The sequence below is a fragment of the Pleurodeles waltl genome, chromosome 3_1 (genome assembly GCF_031143425.1).
Source record: "Pleurodeles waltl isolate 20211129_DDA chromosome 3_1, aPleWal1.hap1.20221129, whole genome shotgun sequence".
Taxonomy (NCBI): Eukaryota; Metazoa; Chordata; class Amphibia; order Caudata; family Salamandridae; genus Pleurodeles; species Pleurodeles waltl.
Genome location: NC_090440.1, coordinates 1,444,710,755 through 1,444,735,870, shown reverse-complemented (window position 1 = coordinate 1,444,735,870; position 25,116 = coordinate 1,444,710,755). Strand labels below are relative to the sequence as shown.

At 40.5% G+C, this 25,116-nt stretch overlaps 1 protein-coding gene across 4 annotated transcripts in view; it reads left to right on the top strand.

Annotated features, from left to right (window-relative positions):
* Window positions 1–25,116, top strand: part of LOC138285285 (zona pellucida-like domain-containing protein 1) — a 305,528-nt gene that overhangs the window by 117,173 nt on the left and 163,239 nt on the right. For 2 of the 4 annotated variants that reach the window (XM_069225015.1, XM_069225016.1), the window contains exons 3-6: window positions 6,760–6,986; window positions 13,781–13,968; window positions 15,877–15,949; window positions 16,895–16,992. In XM_069225015.1, the coding sequence (XP_069081116.1) occupies window positions 6,760–6,986; window positions 13,781–13,968; window positions 15,877–15,949; window positions 16,895–16,992 (586 nt within the window). Of the gene's footprint in view, window positions 1–3,950; window positions 4,129–6,759; window positions 6,987–13,780; window positions 13,969–15,876; window positions 15,950–16,894; window positions 16,993–25,116 lie in introns of those variants that run through there. The other 2 variants (XM_069225017.1, XM_069225018.1) reach the window with 2 other exon arrangements.

Here is a 25,116-nt window from a genome sequence, read left to right as displayed (position 1 = left end):
TTTTGTGGCCCATTTCAAGTCATCACTTCAGATTTATCGGTATTGACTAAGTAACCAGAAATTTCCCCAAACCCTGCTATAGATTCAAAAAGTGCAGGGAATAAACTCTGAGTATCGTGCTTATAAACCAATAGGTCGTCTGCATATAGGACTTCCTTCAAGACCCATCCTTGATACCGAAAAGGTGTTATTCTATGATCTGATCTGATTCTCCTAGCCAAAGGTTCAATATATAGATTGAAGAGAATGGGGAAGAGGGGACATCCCTCTCCTGTTCCTCGTTCAATTTTGAACTGTGGAGACAAGGAGCCATTAATCAGAACCCTAGCTAGAGGTGTTTTATAAATAGTTTTAATTGCCTTAAAAAAGTTGTCTCCTAAGTTATTATGTTCCATCAGTACCAGCAAAAAACGCCAACTCACCCGGTCAAATGCTTTTGCAGCATCAATTGTTAAAATGGTGAGAGACATATTAGTGGTGGTTGAAATGTCAATTGCAGAGACCAGATCAAGGACCAAATCACTTAAGTACCAATTTTTCATAAAACCTTTCTGGTTGTTATGTACCAGATCACCAATCACCTTATCTAGTCTCCTGACAAGTACTTGTGTAAAGATTTTATAATCGTTATTAAGCAGTGAGGTGGGCCTATACGACTCACATCTCCTAGCATCTTTCTGCAGTTTTAATATTAGAGTTATAATGGCTTCATTCCAAAAGAACGGAACCGACGTAGACTCTATGAATATCGACTTCATCAATTGAGTTAAAACTGGCACAAGCTCTTTTTTTCAAAGTTTATATAATTCAGCCAGGATCCCATCTGGGCCTAAGACCTTCCCTTTTTTCAAACCGGCGATAACATTTTCTACCTCCCCACATTAGAAACATTGATTAAGGGCCTGATTCTTGTCTGGTTCTAGCTTAGGGAGGGTGTCCCCCCTAAACCAGTTTTCGATCACCTCCTTCAGAGCCACAGTGTCTTCCTTATATAGTTCCAAAAACAATTTAAGAACTGCTCCTTCAATATCATGAGCTTCTGAGGACACCCTACCTGACCCATCCATCACTATGCTTTTAATAATATTTCTAGTATTGTCAGACCTGGTTTTCCAAGCTAATAGCCTCCCACATCCTTCTCCATACTCAAAATGTGCAAGTTTACTAGCTTCCCATTTGCTTCTCACAGTTGATTCTAGGAAGGTCTCAAATTAGTTTTTAGCTTCCTGAATATGATGCTGTAAGTCAACCTGCATCATTGTATCCTTAGCAGTGTCCATCTGAGCTTGCAATTTGCAGTGGTTACACTCCAAGGTTTCTATTATAGCTTTGGTTCTCTTAGTCCTATAAGCTGCACAGCTAATCAATTTCCTGCGATTAAAAGCCTTATATGTCTCCCAAATTGTGGTTATCGATGCCAAGCCTAAATTGATCTAAAAAAAGTCCTTATAATCCCTTTTCAACAGTTGTATAATCTCTTCCTCCCCCAGAAGGGATCTATCTAGTGTCCATCTGGAATATGCACGTGGGCCAGGTAAGAGTTATGCCCAGCTGAACCGCTGAGTGATCCGAAAGATGACACGGCTGGTGAGAAATGGTCACTAATTTGTTCCAAATTCTTACATCTATCAGAAAAAAATCAATTCTAGAGGCCTGGCCATATTTTTTGTTCCAAAAAGTAAACTCCTTAGTCTGCCCCACTCTAATTTGCCAGGGGTCAAACAAACCAACATTCTTAATTATGTTGTGCAGACAGTTCCTCATTTTAATTGTGCTAACAGTTGGTGTAGCAATGGATCAGTCCAGAGTAGAATTGAGCAGAACATTAAAGTCCCCTCCAACTATTATCTGGTTTGTGGCTCTGTCTGACAATTGCTCATATAAATCCATAAGTGGGCCAGGGTCATCCACATTGGATCCATAATAAGAGACAAGTATACTCAACCCCATCTAGCTTGATATTCGCCAATACCCATCTCCCCCTAGGACCAGCACTTACATCTGTCAAATGACCTTGAATCCCATTTTTCACAATAATTGCTCACCCTTTCACATTACAAAATTGTTGGGTACAGGCAAACTGAGAAATCAATTTTTGTGTCTTAAGAACATTCATTCACTCCTCATATCTTAAATGTGTCTCCTGCAGGAGAAAAATATGGTTGTCAGATAGTCTTAAAAATTCAATGATTAGCTTTCTCCTGCCGCTTACTTGAGACCATTTACATTCCAGGTAAGAATTTTAAGATTAAACATAATGGTGGAACCCCGTTGTCATGTTCTAATGCAAGCAGCTACCTCCTGTCTAACCCAAAAATTATATTAAAGTGTGAGGACTATTTTTTCTCTTTTTTCTCTCATCTGCTCCCCACCCAGTGAGAATTTAACCAAATCATTTTTGCTGCGTGACACCCCAAAACTACCCATCCCTTGACCTCCCCTGGGGAACCCTCCTATTAACCATAATGGGTGGATCCTCCTACCCCTGAGCCCCGCCACTCCAGAGCCGGCTAACTCTCCTTCTTTATCTGTTCAATTAGTGCCATAACGTCTTGAGGATCTCTCATATTGTGCATTTTATTCCTCCACATTACCTTTAGGGTGGCCGGAAACCTCAGTTATGAAGTGGCACCTAAGGTTTTAAGCTCCTGCATATGCTTCCCCAGCTCCCATCGTCGATCTTGCGTCACCCTAGACATACAGGGCCTTACTGAAAAAGACCAACCATTATGCTTAAAGCCCTGTACTTTGAGAGCCTCTGTAGGAATCTGCTCCTTCACTTGGTAAGAGGCAAAGTTAACCAGAATCTTCATGGTGTTATCTCTGCTGGGATTCCATCTAAAAGGATCCCAATGGACCCTCTGTATTTCCAAGTCCAGGTCAATGGCGGCTACCCTGGGTAGATGTTCTTTAATTAAGGCTATAATGAGGCCTTTAATATGATCTCCTTCCCTTCCCCATCGGAATATAAAAAAAACTAAGGTTATTCTATGTACAGTGGTTCTCCAAGGATTCTACTTTATCTCTCAGGTCTTTCTCATTTTGTTTTAAGGCGTGAAGCTCTTCCCTATTAGCCTCCATCTCAGTCTGTAGCCCCCCCCAATACTGTACTCCATAGCCCCTAATCTCTCCGTCAGATTGGTGATTTTAGCATCAAGATTATTGCAGACTCCTTGGATTTTAAACTGATTAGACTCAGATATCACAAACTTGTCTCTCATCTCTTGTAATATAGATTGAAGTAAAGAGTCTGTGTAAGTTATGCTCTGCCGTGCAACCTCCACCTCCTGTGATACTGTGAAATCCCCCCTTGGCATAGTTTGCCTTGTTTCTTGAGTGACTAAACTCTGTAGTGGGTCTGACAGGATAGATGCTTCATCTGCTGTAGTAGCTTCCATATTTGCTAGCGGGGTAAACATGCTCTGTTGAGTGGGGAGGGGTCAATCTGCTCCTGTACCTTAAAAAAGGACATGAGTGAAGGAGTGATTTTGGTTTTCTTAATGGTAATTATTATGGTATCTACTGATTCACTATTATTTTTAGTAAGTAGGGCTTTATTATTTTGAGAAGGCGCCCCCTCCTCACAGAGTGCTGATATTGATAATAAATTGGGGGGCTTGCCTTATTAGCGTTCTTGCTCTTGGGCCCAATATCTCCCAGAGAGTTAGATGTGGCTGGCAGGGGGCCCAAATGGTCCAAACCTGGTCTAGAAAGAGATCATTTCTGCCCCTGCTGCCGTGTCCTGGCCCCAGGCCTCGATGAACGTCTGGGGGTCATGAGGGATTGTCCCCCCGGGGCGACTTGGCTGGTACTGATGGGATTCCTGATACAATGAGCTCTAATGGCAGCCCTTGGCCCAGCTTCTGCTCCAGCCGGGAAAATGCCAGAGGAGAGCCTGTGCTGACTCTGCTCCAGCAGCCCCGGTAGTGTAGCCTGGCCGTCGCCCCTCCGTTCTGGCAGATCGACCAGGCTACCTGGAGGCAACATAGTAGAGATGACGGGGAGAGGCGTTGCGCTGCATCAGCCCGCCCAGTGGGATCCCCTTGCCACGGGGCGCCCATCTGGCATGGGTGTTTTCAAAACACATCCTCAGGCACAGCGAGGAGCCGCGCGAAGCAAGCAGGAGAGGTAGGAGAGCCCCCGATGCGTGGGCGGCAAGAAGGCAGGGACTTGCGGCCAGCGCAACTAGCTGGCTGCCATGATCCCGTCTTCCCAAGTCCCAAAAATAATTTTTCATATGCAATATTGAAGAAAAAGAAGGATGAGTAAAATTAAATATTTGCCTAAGATCACACGATTTGTGAAAGTGAGGTAGCCTCAAATATTTTGGGGTTTCTGGTTTCACTTTTTACAAATTAACCTCTAAATGGGTATCCATTTGTCTCTCTATTTTACCACAAATGATAATGTTTTGTTTTTACCTCTTTGTGCATGACGGTAGAGCGTGGGTGAAAGGCAGAAGCCACATGATAGCTTGGTTCCTTTTGGCCTCGAAGTTCCCACCAGACTTGGAGCTGAACCAGAGCCAGGTTTCATGCTCAAGCCTGGATTGAGCTTTCCATGGCTCGCCCACCTCTAGCAAAGCCATATTGAGGATTGTTGGCATCAAGATTACTGCACCTGGCCTCCAGCCCTTCTCTCTTGAGTTCCTAACTTTAAACTCCTAAAACCCTCGCCTCAGCAATAGCCCTGATATTCTGGTGATAACATTAGAGGGCTTTCTACAGTAGAGGGATGTACAGAGGGATGTGCAGAAGGATGTACAGCTGGCTGGCAATGGTGATGGCGATTTGTGTCATAATTAAATGTTTTACACTAGTACCACATCAACATGTGGTACAATTATATGGAGTGTGCATTCATGTTTAGATTGGCCATAGCCAATAAAGGCCTCAATTTAAAATGGTTTATATCTGATTACCATCTTGTTCCATGTTGTGTATCTTTCTTTATTTTAGGAAAAACTGAACCAGCAATCTCAAATAATGTATCTTTTGTTTTCTGTTCTCATGCACATTTTTTCATTACACAATCCATGTAGAATGGTCTAATGAGTGCCTGCAGAGTACTGCTTAGACCAAATGTATCTTATTATGTTGCAGATAACTTAAAGTCCAGAGGAAGTATACTGTAGGCTCATTTTCTATTACCTTGTGAAAATAATGAATTTGTGTTATCTTCATGTACCTTGATTAGTCCTTTTTCTGGGAATCGTGAGTAGGTGTATCAAGTGTTAGAAATTGTGTGATTTAAGCTAATGCAACCTAGAAGATTCTTTAAAAGCTTCTTTACCTGACCGGTAGGTAGATGCTCTTTCACTTGCCTTTAGAGTAGATCCTTTTCAGATGCCTTTTTACCCATTTTCCTAACTTCCTAACTGAAACCTTCCCCTGACTTAGCATAGTGGGTACTCCCTTTGTGGGAGAACTGATCTTGATTTATTTTCCTTCCAAGACAACTTTATAATAGTTTGTCTTTGCTTTGACTTCTGAACTGCTTTAAATATACAGATTATCCTATTCATGTGTTGTTATTGATTTACACATAATTTGATGATTTGGGTTTCTTACTATGCTAATTCTTTAATAAACCTTTATAATGTTGCAGCTTAACCACTCTCTATCTTCGGTGTAGATCCAAATGTGCTTCATGTTAATCAGATATACTGAATTGTGATTCTAACCTTATTCAGGACTAAAGATTTACTGGAGAGCATTCTCTAAATTACAATTAGCACCAGAATTAAGCATTCTAACTCTTCATCATTCTGCTGCGCATACTGATAAATAAACAAATGAGCACTGAATCAGTAAAACGCAACAAAGGCCACTTTGAATCCTGTCAAGGGTAAATTACACTGCTAAAATTGAGGAGTGCACCAGAATTATCCCTGCTAAAGAGTAATTCCAAAGCAAGCACTTGAAAGGTAATCATCATAGAGGCTATACACATGGGTACATGACAATCGTCCTGGTTGGCCATCTTGATGATGGAAGTTTAGAACTACTAATGAAACAGGTCCCTTCTTGGGGTTTTTTCAAATGCCTGATGGCCATAAAACCATTGTAACTCTTTCTGCCAAATAAAAGCGGTATTTTGTCCTCTTCTGCACTATACAATGTGATACATCTGACTTGCTTTGAAAAGTAAGTACTGTTGTAGCAAATGCTGAAAAGTGTAGTGTATAGTGTGGTATGCACATTCTCTGTGCACACTCAGCCCTTTCTGTTAAAAAATTGTGAATAGTTTTTTAAAAATTGACTTGATTATGTACACTTTGCAGTTTTTATGCTATAAAAGGAAGGATTTCATATTGATAAATTCAATCAAATAAAACAATATGTTGTGATTATACACAATGTATGAACCTTGTATTTTTAAGTCGCTGCTGAAATCTGTTCAGAATTCTGTGGCTTGATAATTTATTATGTTGTAGTCTCAGATATGAGACTAAAACCAATAATTTCTTTGACTTTTTGACCTAGCCCTTTCAAATACTTTCCATTTTTTTTATTCAAGGGTTTCTTCAGATAACTTTTGTTGTCTGATACTTGCCACTCGTGCTTGGTCTCTGTGGTGGAAGCCCTCCATAAGTTTGTTCTATCTTTGATGAGTGATAGTTTCACTATGAACAATGAGCTTGATAAATATTATTTTTGTGCATGTTAACTTGTTCTACGTACATAATGCTTGCCCATGTCTTTTTTCACATATGCGAGAAGGACAATGTTGGGCTCTAATTTTAATTTTTATCTTCAGTGAGCAGTGACCTGACAGTCAACTGTGGATCATCATACATCTTCCTGACCATCAATATCTGCCCAACGCTATTTGCGATGTACGACCCATTGCTGTTGGCTCTAAATGGAAATCACAACCAATCAAACTGCCTAGGAAAGTTGGACAACTCCAGCAGTCCTCCAGTGGTCAGCTATGCTTTCCCACTCAATGACACGACTCAGAATGCATGTGGTAATGTTATCCAAGTAAGTGGAAAAAAGTATGCAAGTTATGAAGTAAGCCGAACATCTATTTATTATAGGCAAGAGAACAACATTTTTTCACAACTGACTCCTTGCTTCAGCAATCCCAGACACCCCTTATCTGGTGATTGTAACCCCCCAATTATACGAAGGGATAAAATCAGTCACATAAAAAGTCCCCCTAGTGCTGAACATCTTTTTCCCCACAGAAAATCTCAGAATAAATGTATGATCAGACATAATTGGCACACACACGTTTTCAACAACCAAATACTTGGTTGTCCCATTTCCCTGTATTATGTAGTTTACCTGTTGTGTCAGTCATGATCATCTAATTGGGTTCTGTATAAAGGTATTCATTCATACTCCATGGGACGTTTCATAGATTTACAAATAGCGGACTGTAGGAAACACACTATTAAATGAAACAAAATAGTTTACAAATGTTGATCTCAAGTTTTCTTCCTAGATGTACTCATTCGTCTTCAGCTAGTAAAAAAGCCAATTGCTGGAACTTTCAATTTCAGATATAGTGGTGAAATCACCTGTTCCCTCTTGGCATTTCCTATTATCTCACAATAACTCAGAGTTTTCACTACATGATGATTCAGGTCATGCTCTTGGTTTTTCCAGCTTTGACAATAAGCTGAGGAGCAATTTCCTACATTGATGGACTGGGCTAATGAGTATGTCGGTGAATGGGTACACTTAAGACCCTGAGGTCACTGTGTTCTGAGATTTAATTGATCTACTCTGGAATTCAGACAACTAAGGTTCTAAACCTGCCTTGACCATTTTATGATTTATTGAGAAAAACAATTTGCCACCCTTTACCCCAATTTCCCTACCTGCTGAATAATGGTGTACTTAAAACATTCCCATGGCAAGACCCTAGAACAAGACCAACATATGTTTCTCTTCCGATAAGTGACAGATTATTTTTTTATTTTTAAAAGTTTACATAGTTTTATGAAAGCTGCATGAACTTCATAATGCCTACATTTATAAAGCACTACTGTCACGAGTCAATCACATAACTTTTCAAAAGCCTTGAAAAATATACACTTAGAAATTTGGCCATTAGTTCCATAAATTATTATTTCAATATTTTTGATTCAAATTAACAAGTGATCTGCATTGAAAGCCCACAACATTGTTCCTCTTTCCTTACATAATGTATGGCAAGAAAATGTTACTGGATTAAAATGTTTTACTTCTATTTCACATAAGCTATATTGTTGTGTTTAGTTTTTTTACTTTAGATATCTCAACAAATGCTGCTATATTTCCAGATAAAAGTACAATGCCTTGAAAAAATAGTGCTTTACCGGCTATTCAATTACTTAAGACACCAGTCAGCCTAAAGGTGTGGTAGATACTTTGGGGGTCATTCTGACCCTGGCGGTCATGGACCGCCAGGGCCAACGACCGCGGGAGCACCGCCAACAGGCTGGCGGTGCTCCCATGGGCATTCTGACCGCGGCGGTACAGACGCGGTCAGAAACGGGAAACCGGCGGTGCCCCGCCGGTTTCCCGCTGCCCAAGGGAATCCTCCATGGGGATTCCGACCCCCTTACCGCCAGCCTGGTTCTGGTGGTTTTGACCGCCAGAACCTGGCTGGCGGTAATGGGTGTCGTGGGGCCCCCTAACAGGGCCCCACCAAGATTTTCAGTGTCTGCCAAGCAGACACTGAATATCGCGACGGGTGCAACTGCACCCGTCGCACCCCTTCCACTCCGCCGGCTCCATTCGGAGCCGGCATCCTCATGGAAGGGGGTTTCCCGCTGGGCTGGCGGGCGGCCTTCTGGCGGTCGCCCGCCAGCCCAGCGGGAAACTCAGAATAACCGCGGCAGTCTTTTGACCGCGCAGCGGTATTCTGACGGTTCCCGCTTGGCGGGTGGCTCCCGCCGCCCGCCAAGCTCAGAATGACCCCCTTTGTCTTAATTTAGCCCTTTAAGGGCCCACTTTATGTGATAGTGCCCAAGGTCTTTGTCACTGTTTTGGGCTGATCAGAGTTTTAGATTGTTGAAGAACTCAAGCAGTGGTATGTTATCAACTTAGACAGTAGTAAATGGTTGCTTGCCACATGAACTTTAAAGGTTTGTTCTGCCTTTAACCGAAATGTAGCATCCTTTGTTGACATGCCAAAAATAACACAGAACATAATACAACAACATACATAAACCAACACAAAACACAACTCAAACCACAACAACATAACTGAACACAAAACAACAATCACAGTTCAGCATAAAAACGGCAAATCACAATAACATAACTGAACACAAAACAAGAATCACAGTTCAGCATAAAAACGGCAAATCACAATAGAGCTGCAGAAAAACACAGCAGTCCAAAAAATAACAGAAGACATCACTAAATCAAAGATCCACATAACAAAATAAGCACAAACATTCTTCTGTCTAATTCCCACCTCTAGAAACCTGTTTTTATAATACAGAGGTGAAAGGTGTTTGCACTAAGCATTGTCTTAACTTACCACCTAGAATATGATATAGTGGCAGTCATCATCAAGAAAACTTTATTCTGTTATAGTAGAAAACCTGTAAAAGCATATATCACAGCGAACACATGAAAAATTAAAATGAAAAAATAATTTAAATCAATAAAATACTTTCGATGAACAGTGGTTCATACAAAGGGATAAAACAGAATTAGTCCCTATTGAATCACTTGATCACACAGCAGCTTTTAAAAAAACTGGCAACATGAAAAACAATATCTGCTGAAAGCACTTGCATAAATAAAAAAGATGGTTGTGTCTGCTTAAAGCTATGCTCCTTAAGAAAGGTGATTAAGTATGCCTTTCTCAGGACCTCATAGTATTTACCGAAAAAGGTAAAGTGCATAGTGTCCTGTGGAGACATCTGGTCACAGTCGCATTGTGCTAAGGAGGAAGGTTCATTTCACCCCCAAGGAAAGGCTGGAAACTGGGGCAACAGGTTGAACCGGATTCTAGTTAACAGAAATCGGGCTTGATTAGAGATTACCACTGTAAGGTAAGGCACAATATAAAGGTTGTTTCTCAACAATAGACACCTTTGCCCCGAAAACGTCTGTAGAGCCTCAGATTCTCTCTCTAACATTTTGGCCCTCATTACAAACCCTGGCGGTTTTCCACCACGTTGGTCCCGGCGGATTATTAATTACGAGTCCCCTTCCCGCCAATCTTTTAATGGCGGTAGCAACCACCATGGAAAGGCTGGCGGAAAGGGGAGTCGCGGGGCCCCTGGGGGCCCCTGCACTGCCCATGCCTTTGGCACTGCCCAAAGGCATGGGCAGTTCAGGGGCCCCCTGGCACAGCTCCATAAAGCAGACAGTGAAAAGCGCGACGGGTGAAACTGCACCCGTCGCACGTCCGCAACACCGCTGGCTCCATTTGGAGCCAGCTCCCATGTTGTGGCCGACATCCCCGCTGGGCCGGACGGCGGAAACTCGGTCCAGCGGGGATGTCATAATGGCCACTGCGGGAGTGCGGCCGCATTGGGGACGCAATGCGGTTACAACTTGGTGGGCCAAAGTTGTAATGAGGGACTTTATGTTTTAAGAAGTTGTCTTTCACCCAACCACAATCTGTCTTTACGATTTTATCAGGACCGATAAAAAGATTCCTCCTACCTCAATTCTGAAACCCCCTTTTAATATATTTAAACCAGGGAATTTGCAATGCAAATTCAAAGAATACACAATCTTTCAGTATCTTCCTAATCAACTGTGCTCCTTAGGTCTACAAACCAGCCTAGCATAAAAAGGGGACAAAGGGAGATGGTATCAGTAATATGGCTAATCCCCCATTCCTCCTGCACAAAATAGTAAGGGGTACTTTGTGGGACACACAGCAGGCATTACAAGAACTTGTTTTCAGCTACCTGGAGTGGGTCATGCTTAACATATCCCCAGATGTCACTCCCATAGGGGGCTTTAGAAACAGTTTTAGCTTGATAAACTTGTAATAAGGCATAAACAGCTTCCTCTCCAATCTGGAAACCAATTTCCATACTGCCGAATTAGACCTATTGACGTCAGACATCTTTCGGGGTAACACTTTTGTCCAATGTAGGTTGGCATCAAATAAGACACCTAAATACGGGAAGGCTTTAACCTGAGTGGCAGCATGAGACCTTATCTTAAAAGTTTGGGTTTTCGTATTTCTTGGGCCGACTACCTATAATAAGCAACTTTCTGATGTTAGAACTGAGATCAAGCTCATTCATGAATCCCAAAAATGCATTTGTAAGGGCTTGCAGCCATTAGAACGGCATTGTCTGCATAGAGAAGAGTGGCAGGGGTCGACCCTTTACTCGTGGACAATCTACTCCCTCCTCCACAAGTACATGTTCAGGTTTGCATATAATGTAAATTAAAAGGGGGCCATAATACACCCCTGCCTAATGTGGTTTTAAAGCTCGCTGGGCAAAGGGTATCAGAGGTATATTTAACCGCAGCCTCGGTATTGGCGTAGAGATCCTCTGAAAATAAACTATGCTCTGGCCAACCCCCATATCCAGAATATTCTCAACGGTTTGTCACAATTAACCCAGTCGAAAGCCAAGGTTAAATCAATGAAGGCCAACTGGATGGAACCCTTATGTGCCACTGTATATTTATTGAAGGTTAGCTAGAGGGTTAGACATTGGTCAATGGTTGTTCTTCTGGATCTAAAACCATATTGTAGGTCAGAGAGTATTAAGCTCCTCAGACCAAACGTAAATCTGTCCAATAAGACTCCCTACAGAACTTTGACTACAGAATATCAAGAAGGGAGATCGGTCTATAACATGAAGGGCTACCCCTATCCTCCTTCTTGAAGACTGGAATGATAACAACAGAATCTCAGGAAAACGTGGGGCCTTCCTTCACCACTGGATTCAAACATTGGTCAAGAAAGGGAACTCACATGTCCCCATATAAAACATATAACTCCGACATAAATTCCATCAGGACCTGGCGCTTTCTTTCTAGACAGTCCCAAAATTCCCTTCTTTACTTCATCCAGAGTTAATACAAGATGGGAGACCCCTTCTAATGGTTTACCTGCCTCGCTTCTCACTATGTGTGCCCCCCTTTATATTCCTCCCTATATGTGAAAAACACCTTTCTGCCTCCATGTTGTGCACTAGAGCAGGGACGTCAACTTGCACAAAGAAAGAAAGATTGATAATGCCCCAGAACTTAGCGCATATTTCTTAGACATCCTGGACCAAGCCAATTCTCCCATGCTGCATCCCTAATCTCATTTTTGCGCCAGTTAACTCAATTGTATTATTACAACGGCATTGTGACTCGAAAATACCATCTCTCAGAGATGCCTTAAGGGATCATTTTAATTCTCTTAGTGCAAGTGAGCAACCTTTATCAAACAATTTTGGGCCTGTAGGGACTCGGGTGCCCACAGAACAAGTAAGGGATTCTGTGACTATACTGGGAGAATGCATCTAAGATCTTATGGGAACAAGATGACCCACTAGAACAGGTTGCAATCTCCTGTGAACATTTAGTAAAAACAGTGTGATTCAGATAGTCAGGGGAAACCTGCAACTATCGTCACCATCTTCCCTGACTCGTTGGTTTCAGAACTCCCTGTGCCCCCCATTTTCTGTTTTAGTGTCTTACATCATCTAAGAGAGACACAATTAGGGGTATGGACACTATGGGGGCTGCAGTCTATGGTAACCTCCAAAATGTGGAAAAAAATCAAAGGCGAAACAAAAATAATATCTACGAATGAGGCACACCCTCTACCTGTAAAGGTCTGGACCATCTCACCCCCCCTCCACCCCTGCAGGGTATATAATTTTATCCAAGGTAAGAACCCAGTCATACTTATTAAGAATCTAATTCAACAAATTCGCTTGTGGGCTAGGATCAAAATGCAAGCCCTCCAGCAATAAACAATGGCAATGTTTATAGGGCAAAATAAGGGGATCCTCACACAGATGGCAATTAAAATCATCAGCCAATATGATGTTTATGCCCTCCCATAAAGTACCCTCAAAACATTCAAGGAAAGAATCCAGAATATGTAAATTACTACGGGAGTGAATTTTATTTTTTGTTATCCGGACCCCTGTGTTTAAAGGGCATGTTCTTCTTAATCACCATTTTCAGTTAATGGCTGGGTTATTTAGACATTCCTCCCAGTTTCCTTTGCGTCTAAAACAGAATCTGTTGTTTTTAGATGAGCTGCCCTTTACTGTTTGGATGAGCTCGTTGGTTTTTGCTTTTGATCTAAACAGAGCTTGCAAACTGTGCACATTGTCCATCACTGTATGTTCTGTAAAGAGTCTCAACATCTATGTGTGCATTTGATACATTTGTGGGATTATTTTATTTGTGGCTGACCTTCTTTTTGAATGTTACTTACACACAATACGATATTAGCTAATGATTGCAATTCTCAATTTCTCAAAAACCAAAAGCAAAAAAATGCATTAGCGAATAGATTGTGGAACTGTGTGAAAGGTTTTGTGTCATGTGTTACTCAAGGAAAACAATCACTTAAGATATGAAGGAATACTCCTGATTTCTTGAAAAAAATAATCAATTGTGTTAGATTTAGAACACATATTCAATGTTACAGAGAGCATGCATTTTACCTAGAATGAACAAATATTTTGTCAATTGGAATTGATGCTGATTAATATTACTTGGTTTATTTAGGCAGAAATGGTTAAGAATTATCAACAATCAGCCTCGTGCATGCAAAACACCGTGACCATCACTGGATATTTCAGTTAATTGGCCAGATAATTACCTATCTATTCCTTGTTTTTCAGATCCAGGATGAGGCAGGGAGTGGCATATTTAATGACTTTTCCACCATACAAACAGTCGTTTTGTCTGGTTTTGTGAGTACCCCTTCAATAGCAAGCTCAGGAACCATCAGTTACAGTACAAGCTTATATTACAACTTCTCTTGCCACTACCCTCTGCAATATTTGATTAATCAAACCCGGCTTTCAACGTAAGTACTAATATAGGATACTCAACAGATTGGAATGATTGTAGTTCTATGTACAATTGTTTGTTTTGTGTACACCATGAGTGCCTCATAAAGCTGAACTAGAGTGATGCAACAGTACAATGTCATTGTTATTCAAAAACATTTTCCGTATTATCAACTTACCATCTCAGATTGAACTGTACGGCAGAACTTTTTGATTTATAATGAATGCAGCACAGGCCTTGCTATGTGTTCATAACCATACTTTATGCACAGAATGTATTGGATTGAGTGACTATAAGTTTAGGTCTAAAACCCAGGCCTGGCAAATACTGGGACTTTTAGAATACAGACCTCATGGATTTTAAATCATGTGTGTGCCTTGTCACATGTTTCAATGTTTCATGTATCTTGTTAATGAGTATTCACTGAGACACAGCAGCTATAAATGGCCTTGTACACTTCCATAGCATAAAAAAACTGACAAGATACAATAGTGGAAGCTTTTTTGTATTTCATGAAATCTGAAAAAAAGTAGTGTTCTTTGTTCAGAAAAACTAAAACTAGAATTGAGCCATAGGCGGCCCCTCCTCATTCTATAGACTACCATGTAAAGAAAAGGTATAAGAAACACAGGTGCTTAGATCTAGGCAAACAGATGAATTGGTTGTGAAGGATGCAAAATGCTGAATCTCAAGTTTCGGGCTTTATGGCATAGAGGTATGCAGGATAGTGCATGACTTGGCATTGATATGCAAATATAAACTATGCTGCATACAACTAACGATAACATACTAAGGCATTATAATAATTAGTTTGAGATATATGATGACATATGATTGGATTGTCTTTGTCATTAACTTTTCTTATTAATTTTGTTTACTGAATTATTAGTGATCATGGCAATAATCTTTACTCATATTATTTACAGTAGAATAGCTTATAACACATATTGGTCTATTGCAAAATACCAATACATCTCTGTATACTAATTTGACTGTTCTAGGAAGGCTCCAAATTTTACCAGTTAATAAGTGATTGTTGGACACACTTGACTTTTGTGAGAGGGCTGAGAGGCACCTGTCAGATTTTCTTTTCTCTTATAAGGTCACAGTTTCATTTTGGGGTCTAATAAATCTAACAGGTGTGACTTTAATAATTTCAGAAATATGACTAAGATTTGGAATTCTATAAGGACTTTACTAAATATTTGCATTTTCTGTGCATCTCAGAAAGATTGGGCACTATAAGCACACATGACTGAAACTATAAAACATGCTAGAAAAACCACAAATGGTCAATATTGACTTAATATTGCTTTGTTCGATGATGACTCCTGAAATAGATCGTTCTTGTGTATGAATCAGAAAGTAAATTGTTGTGGGTGGAGGTAGAGTGTACTGGAAGAGCATTTTGTGTATGCCTATAGCTGAGTATATTTTAGAGATAAGTTCCAGACTATTCATTAGAAAGTGTATTTTTCCATGTAGTAGTATTTATTCAGGTCTTCTGGTTCGATTAAAGTGCAAATACTTGGTGCAAGACTAGTGTTTAGCTTTATATTCGAAAGTTATACAGTATGTGATCTCAATGCATGTGGAAAATAGCTGTTGCAAATATTAAAAATACATGTAATAAGATATATTTGTATCACAATGAACTCTATTTCATCTTATGAAGGTACTTTTTTGTACAATTGATCACATAAGGAAAGGATATGTAGAGATAATAACTAAGTGCATTTGGCTACTTGAGTTTTTCTTTCAGAAGTATGCCTTCATCTCTATATTTATATCGCTATCTATCTCTATATCTATGTCCATATCTGTATGTACATCAATAGATAGATAAACAAACAGATAGCTAAAATAAAACATATCACTTTAACAGAAAGAGTTTTCTTTTCTTATGCTGCATTTCACTTTGAAGGTATTCAGTCAGTGTGGCAGTGAACACCAACAATGGCAGTTTCATCAGCACCCTAAGTATGAAATTATTCTTGGTAAGCATTAAAACATTACTACATCTTAGGGTGAAAACCTTTTAGAGAGTTACCCTGTTTTTTTTTAAAGTGCCTATTATGATAGTCAAATTGAGTACTTGAGGTATTGCAAAATTTCCACCTAAGAAAAAGTCTGTGATACAAATACAGAATTTAAACACTGAAGTGTGAAAACATTTCTGATAGTTTGTTTTTCTTCAAATGCATTATGTTTAAAGTGCACCAAGAAAAAGACCTATGCATTTGATCAGTCACATGTTTAGCAATCAAGAAAATTCAATTCAGTTGCATTGAATTGCAAATGGCATCATACTTTGGGAGACCCTCCCAGCAACACTACATGTGCAATTGTTTAACTCATAAAAACCCATGTAGCTTTTCATATTATTAGAGACCATTGACCTGGATTTCTATACCTCTAGCGTAGGTTGATAAGATATTGTCAGATTATGTGTGTATTTCGGTAAATGGGTATGCAAAGCAGGGAACAAATTTGAGTTATCAGAAAATCCATTTAATATGCAATAGTTCACTTTAACAAACCCATACTAAATTGAGCTTAGTGATTTAATAATTTTTCCTCTCTACTAAATGCTAATGTTATAGAAGTGTGATATGCAAGGTTGTAAGTAAATCATGTTTGATATTAGCAATCACAATGCCAATTCTTGTAGTAAACGTGTTGAATTCTGTGTCTTGGGAATTATCTGTTCTTTTCACTTTCAACTTCTTAAAAGCATATTAGCAATTTTTTGCATGTGATTAGTTCACAATTCTTGCAATAAAATATGAGAAATGTCAACTTTATTTAATCACTGACTTCCATGAAATTGTAAGTCGTCAGTCATTCTAAATAGATAATATAGCACTGCAAATTTTAAACATGTAATGTGATATGAACAAATGCAGAAAATTAAGAAAAAAACTATCATCTTTTATTACAAGGATGCCAACTTCTCCATGACTTTGGACCAGAATGGTACTGCACTACCGCTCAAGACTAGGATCTATGTTCAAATTGATGCCACTGGCCTGGCAGCGAAGTAAGTTTTATAAAGAGTCATTATCATACAACTGATATTGAAAAAAGTATTCACATTTGAAATGTATAGAACAGTAAGTCTGGAAAAGTGGAATGGGGAAAAATTGTTATATGCTGTACACCAGTAATTCTCCATGCCCCAGATTTAGGAGTTACTTTTTGGTTCTCATTTACTAGCATCCATTATTATAAGCTACTGTGCAAGTGTTACATTTAAAATTGTGAACCATAGCCAGAGGAGGTAAAGACCATGTCTATATCAAGGCAAATATTTGGTGTCTACAAGGTCCATTTATTGGCTACTATGAATACAAAAGTGACTGATCTAACTTGAGTCACTTGTACAACAGGCTGCAATGTTTCTTTGTTAAATCTGTTCCAAAATATTCATAACAACTTCAAATATCTGAGTTCAATATAGAAGATAACACATTCCAATATTAGTGTTTATATTCCAGTCAGGTTTTTAAACCCAGAATGTAGCTGTTGTATCCAGAAGGATTTGCACATTTGAGAAAATAGGCCAGTCAACTCCTAGACATTTGATTGAATGTTTTAAGAGAAAAAAGCTCTGCATTTTTCTTTCTTAGCTTGATAAACACATTTCAATATATTTATTCGCTCTTTTCTTAGAGTACCTCATGTTTTCCTAATGACTTTAAGGGTTTTTTTTAAACCGAAAAGTGATTAAGTATTTTTATAACATTTCTGAGGTTAGGCGGTCACATATGCATGGGTATTGTGGTGAAAACATTATCCCTATGTACTTCAAGAAAGCAAACATTGTGATGCAGTGGAATCGATATCTAGGGCCTGATTCACAAAGGTAAATTTACTTGTTTGTATAAGTTTACTCTTTTTTAGTAACCACAAAAAACTGCAATTTAATAGTAACTTTATGAGTACAGAGATTCTGCGGTTGGGATGGCGAACTCTGCCCATAAAGAAGTAGGCCTGCACTTTTATGTGCAAAGTTCTCTGCCATGGCTGCGGAGTCTCTGCTTTCATAAACGTACTATTAAATTGCAGTTTCGTAAATATTAAAAAACAGTAAACGTACTAAAACCTGTATGCTTACTTTTGTGAATCAGGCTACTAAAGTGTAACATATTGTACTGATATATGGCAAAGAATTAGGCATTTTTCTAGAAGCAGGACATCTCTGTTAAATATAAGGTGAGAAGAGCAGGTATGCAACTCTATTAGTTCCTCTGGGAGCAGTGCACAACTCTCCTCCTCTATCTCTACATATGTTTTGGTTCTGCCAGAATAGTCCTTGTGGCTATAAATCATTCTAAGCATCACTAGCTTTCCAGGTAGAGCATGGGGACACCACAACATATTTATCTAAGGATGTCATAGCCCCATGCAGTTTTAATATTAGCAGAAACCAGTGTTTAGTTCATAAAAAACAATGAAGTGCGAGTGTCAAAACATTTTAGGCGAGTGCTACTCACTTCTGCCACTGGCAGAGTCTACTTCCATCACTTGTGCAGCCAACTTCTGCCACTAGTATTGCTCATCATTTTCTGTGCAGCCCAATTCCCCTGCTGGTGAGACCCAATGCCCTTAAGGATACACCCAAAGCCTTTTCTGTATTAACTAACCCCCACTAGTTGTTTGTTTGAGGGCTGCAGAAAAAAGTAGTAGTGTGTCTGAAGAGGTGCTTTAATGCTTAGGAAAGAGTCACAGATGTGATACTATCACTGTACAGATTAACCCCCTGCAGATCAGACTAAAATGAGCCAAAATGGTGCACAATAGGCAACATTTTCTTTGGATGTTCTGGCCCTATTTCAGGGGGTAATAATTCTAGCCGTGCCCTGACTATTAATCACCTAATTTTTCTATCTCAGAAAACCCTTCTTAGATATTTCATTGCACCTCTTCAACACCTTAGTTTACCACTGAGGTAGCTGCAGCAAAAATATCTTACAGGAAATGTGAGCATATTGAGTTCTCTACTTATTTAACTCAATAAAGACTGAATTATACTATGAGGTATGTAAGTATAAGAAAATGATCACCCTTGTTAGGGCCAGCTTTATTCAAGTACACTTTAAATTCACCACCAACCTGCTGAAGATTGTATTTTCAATTTACAATAATTTAACTCATCCTAGTGCAACTAATTATATAGTTACTCAATTGCCTCAGTTGTGTATGGATCTTTCCAATTTCTTTCAATCTAAAATGTTGACACTTTTTATTCCACTACCTCTGGTAATATTGTTCTGCAGCAGACTAAAATCACAAAAGTGCTTTAACTTTGGCCTCTTTATCTTAATCTACTGCTGAACTTTTTTTCAATCAAAATTAACTCAATTTCTTCAAACACACTTTTAGACCCATGTCCAACGAATGTAGCCAAAACTATTTCACCTTTACTTGTTACAATCTTGACCACACACTATAATGGCTCTTTAGAAGCAGTGCAAAGCACTGGAAAGGTACTTATATTTCTGATCCCAAGATAGTGATCGACTGCAGGCATATCTCTCTTTTGCTGCCAAGATCACCAAATTTATAGTAATCAATAATGTTCAGCCTTTATTGAATTAACCACAGTGCTTAACACTCATGAATCGTGAAGCCCTTGCATAGGATGGAAACATTTCTTGTCTCTGTCTGTGGCAAATGACATTTGCTTGACCCTGGATACTGGCAGGACAACAATCTAACACTATTAGATCTTTCAATGCCTTCCAAAATGGTCTCTCTTACCATCTTGACAGATCACTTTGCTTACAATAGGAAGAAAGTACAAGCACAGAATTGTCTTATATTATTTTTCACTTCCCTTCCCCAGTTTCCCTTGCCCTCTATCCGCCCACCTATAAGATCCTCTATTGTGGAGTACATCAGTGCTCTGTGCTATGCATCACCCTGTTTAGCTTTTATGTTTAATTTTGGGTGGACATGACACATTCTTTCAGCTTCAATTTCAATGCATATGCAGATGAAGCACATTTGATCATGTGACTAAATGGAGCTCTAACCTTCATCCTAGGACATTTGGAGAAATGCATGCATGCATGCCTCTGAAAAACCTAAATACTTCAGTATTAATTTCGTCAAACTGAAGGGTCCCTTCTTTAATAACTTTTTTTGCCTGGTCCTCTACATGGTGGCTAGAAGATCTTGATCCCCACAGACTCCCAAGCTCAGCATGTAATCTTCCCATTATGTTTGACACAAAGTTATAATTGAAAGATCAAAGTAATAAGCTTGCTTTATCTTGTGTTTTACAATCCCAGTAATCAAGAAACTAATCCCATTTTCTTCCAGCCCACACTCACAATGCCACAGTCCAGGCATTGAATTTTTCATCCCTAGAACACTGTAGCTTGGTCCACATCATTCTGACTACGTACGCTATAGCCAGATTGAAGCAATTCTACAATTGGGCACCTGATTATTGAACTTAACACGCGTACATGCATGTTGTGCCATCTTAAGTTCTTCTACTGGCTTCTGATTAGAAAAGTGATGCTCCTTTGAAACCCTTATGAAACGTTTCTCAGATTTATAATGGTCCACTTCATTCACTATGTGGAGGCTAGAGACCTCGATTCTGGCTCAGCCAATCTTGCGCTTCTTCAAAGTTTTGAAAGGCTCACCTGCATGGTCAAGCTTTTCCATTACTTGCTACCATGGCTTGGAATGGCCTTCCTAACAGCATATGTGCTATGAGCGGTCATTCAAGCTTCAATTCAGTTGAATGTAATTCAATTCAGTTAAACACATTCAATAAACAACAAAGTCTGCTTTGCTAGATTATTGGTACCATCTAGCAGAGGAGCAATTGACGGGATTGAGTGTTACAAACCATGCATGGTATGTGCTTTGAGGGTTCCCCGCAGCAGAGGAGCAACCATTATACAACCAGAGCACGAGCTTGGGGAGTCCACTAAGCACCAGAAGAGGAGGAAGCCATAGGAATAGGTATTATACAGCCGTCTGAAGTAAATGCTTTGAGGGCTCCAGTAGCAGCAGCAGGGGAGCAAATATTATGCAACAGCGGAAGAACAACACATAGGGGGTTATTCTAACTTTGGAGGAGGTGTTAATCCGTCCCAAAAGTGACGGAAAAGTGACGGATTTACCACCAGCCGTATTACGAGTCCATTATATCCTATGGAACTCGTAATACGGCTGGTGGTATATCCGTCACTTTACCGTCACTTTTGGGACGGATTAACACTCCTCCAAAGTTAGAATAACCCCCATAGTATTGAGCATTCGACAACTAGCCAAGTTTTGTGCATTGATAGGTCCATTAAGGTGCTGCGGAGAAGCGACTCTTATAAAAAAACGAAAAACATCCAAGTATATTTGAATGTCACAGGTTTCTTGGGTGGCATACCAGAATTGGAAGCTTTTGCCATTTGTAAACTTTTTCATGTTGAACGTGAAAAACTTTTTTCTTTGTCTTCATTACTGATACTCACAATATGGGTATCAACAGTGTCCTTCTCAATTGGGATGTCCTTTCACCATGTTTGTATTTGTACAACATCACAGATTATATATACTCTCTTAAAACAGAGTTGCTAGTCATGCAACCCTGCAAATAAAAGGGAGTTTGGCGCATGTGTACTCACAATTCTACTATACCTATGGCCTCTATGTCATTCTTAATGCAGTATGATCTACTTAATATGTGACACTGGCAACTGATGAGCAAGACCAGGCCTCCTCGAGCTGCAGTACTGCTGCTCCAGGTCAATGAAGATATCCTAGCTGCATTACTATACTCGCTATTTGCATCATGCTGAGGCAGCTGGGCTCTTCTTTACATTGGAGGAGTGGAGTGTTTGAGTCACAACATGGACTGCCCATGAGGGCATGGTTCCTGGCTACCAGTGGATGTGGGGAGGCTTGCTCTGTGTGAGAGGGAGGGAGTGTAAGGCCCCTGCCTGTTTGGCTAAGCAACTGGTCTGGCTTGAGCTGGCTATGAGGTGAGAGAGAGGAAAAGAGAGAGAGAGACATGTGCAGTTGCACTGGCTCAGGAAGAGGTGATTGCCTGCCCTGTGAGCTGCTCCCACTTGCCCCCCATGCTGCTAGCATGAGAGATACTGCCAGCAGTACCTCAAATGCTGCTGAGATAGGGATCTACTGACTTCCCAAATACATAGGTGAAGTAGCAGAACTCGTCCCTACTGCCCAGGTCCCTCGTTCTCTGTCCCAGCAAAGCTGACCGAGAGTGAACACCAACCTCAGGCCTTGCTGACCAGACTCTGCTGTCTGGTGTCTAATGCTGCCCCCAAGCCTCAACCCCTTTCCAAAGAAGCTCTTCCCTCTCAGGCTAATTCACTGTGCTCTTGCAGAGGATCCTTCCCTTTCCTATCACTGCCTCAACACCAACAGGTGAGAGAAGATCAACTAATTCCAGACAGTGAACATTAGAAGAGGCATTGTGAAGCATCCATGACAAATCATTGAGCTTAAAATGCTAGTCGTACCTCATAATCCCAACCATGCCATAACAAGACCCCCAGCTGCTTCACTACCAGACAGAACTTACATAGAAAAGCCACACCTGCCTAAACATCTTTACTAGATACAGCCTACCATGTGAGGGATGGACTCTTCCTCATTCAACATTATGATCAAGTCCAACATTATTCACACTTCTGCTGGAATGTTGATGTTTGCTGTCCATGGAGCCCTGCATCTTAACAGTTCCTATAGTGTCAAGATTACAGAATGACGAGCCTTGCAAAGAAGGTGCAGCTGAAAGAAAGCACCATTACCTCCAGATTGTGCTTAAGCATTACTGCTGGCTTTCATACTGATCCTCAATGCTGCCACAACTTGCCAACTGCACCAGATTGCAGTCTTCATGCTGCACCACACCGCTATGTGCTGACCTCAGGATTCAAAAGGTCCCTAATAAGAGAAAACACATTACATGATGCACTATTTAGTCGGCCCACTGAAGGGGGTGAGGGTTTATCCCTATTCTGAAGGGTATAATTCCTTACCACCAACAGTCTACCAGAGTGACTCTATTTCCCTGACAGAAAAGAAGAGGATGCTGTACCCAAGCAGCAAGAACCAAGAAAGGAAGGGGCTGACTTCTGATCCATATTGGTGAACTCAACTAAAGTTTCTGTACAAAAAAAAGAAAAGCCTTTCAAAGGCTTTTGATCACATTTATCACATCATAAGATATCACCATCATCAAAGTGTTGTACCGTCGACTGTGGGTGTAAGCGTTCATCCCCAACAGTCGCTGTCCCTGGCTGCCTTGTAAACCATAGCACAGTCCTGACAAGTTTCCCAGGTCCATGGGTGATGTGCTGTTCCAGTTTAGGTTTTATATTTGAATTCTGAGACTTGTAGTCCTGTTTATATTATTATAAAACAGGACTTCCAGAATTCAAAGGAAACACATCTGAAATGGAAAAACACATCACAAATAGAGCTAGCTATCCATGCCACGAAGAATCACCAATTCCTTGCACATGCTGAAAATGTTCACCCAGCAACTCACAGGCTCATAGGGATAAAAGTCTATACTGTTACCATCACATAAAATCCTCTTCAAAGCTCTCGATAAAACTCAGTGCATCACAGAAGTTCTGCAAATCTGTGGACAAGGGGCCGATAGCCAAGGAGTTAACAGTTTAAATATTAACTACTCGCAACTATTACCAATAACATTTAGAACAATTACATCTCATCTATGAGTTAATTCCCCTGGGTGTCTCACAATGAACTGGTTTTGTCAACATCACCTAAGAACAGGTCATGTGTCAATGTTGTAAGCATGACTGAACTGGACAACATCACCCAGTCAGTTCCACCTATATGGATAGTCACATTGTGTTCCATGAAAGAAATTCAAGAAGCATCTTTAGTGATCTGAAGCAAACACCGACTGCCAACTTTCAATCTGCTCACACCACCAGTACCTTGGCCCGCTGTTCAGCTTTCCTTCATCATAATCAATCTGCACCAAAGTGTCCCAAAAGTGACTTGGCAATGGCTCATCAGCAGTCTTGCATAAGCCCTGATAGACTTACAGAGGCTGGTAGACACAGTCCCTTATTTACAACTGAAAATACAGCCACTGTTTTAAGTAGGAGAAATTTAAAGTGCACAAAAATGTTCCACATAATGAACATTTTGTAGAACATTTTTCTGCATGTTAAATTTCTCTCATTTAAAAGAATAGTTGTATGTTTGTGTTATGCATGTAAAGGTGCCATATGGGGCGAAAGGTATGTCCTGTTCCTCAAGTACATGCGACACAAGCTCTCAGTCACCTATTCACAAATATCTCATTCATATGTACAAATGTTTATACATCCCCAAAGACCACAGTGACACACATGGCATTCCTGTCATAGTGCCTCTAGTCAAAATATTTTGTTCAAACCATAGTATCTGACTCTTTGGACATTAGGCTTAAAGTCAATGAAGCTCGGCATGTGGGTGTCTGGTAATAATGCAAGAGTTGTTTGGCCTTCAGTAACTCATGATGATCTTCACTGCTCAGATGTATCTCTTACTATATAAAAGGTTCAAGACCTCCGGACTATATGGTTTCACGTTAATTAATAGTAGGAATGTAGGGTTCATGAGAACATATCATAACATAGGGGGTGATTCTAACCCTGGCGGTCGGTGTTAAAGCGGCGGCCAACCCGCCAACAGGCTGGCGGTAAAAAATATGGGATTCTGAGCCTGGCGGGAACCGCCAACACAGACAGCCACCTTAACACTCCGACCGCCACGGCGGTACAAACAAACAGCGCTGCGGTCACCGCCAACAGACAGGCGGCAGACAATGTACCGCCCACACTATTCCAACTCACCAATCCGCCACCTTTTCCGGGGCGGGAGCACCGCCGATAAAAACACGGCGGAAACAGACTACGGACGGGAAAACGCTCACCACTACGCACTCCAGGAGGAAGGAGGACAGCATGGAACCCGAATTAAACATCCTACCTGCTCTCGTCTACCTTCTCATCTACCACGAGTACGAAGTCCGGCGCAGACGACAACGGTGAGTACTGCACCTACGACACACGGGAGGGGGAGGACGAAAGGTTACGGCCACACACATATGCGACCCCCCCCCCCCCCCTCAACTATGTACTCACCAATGCAG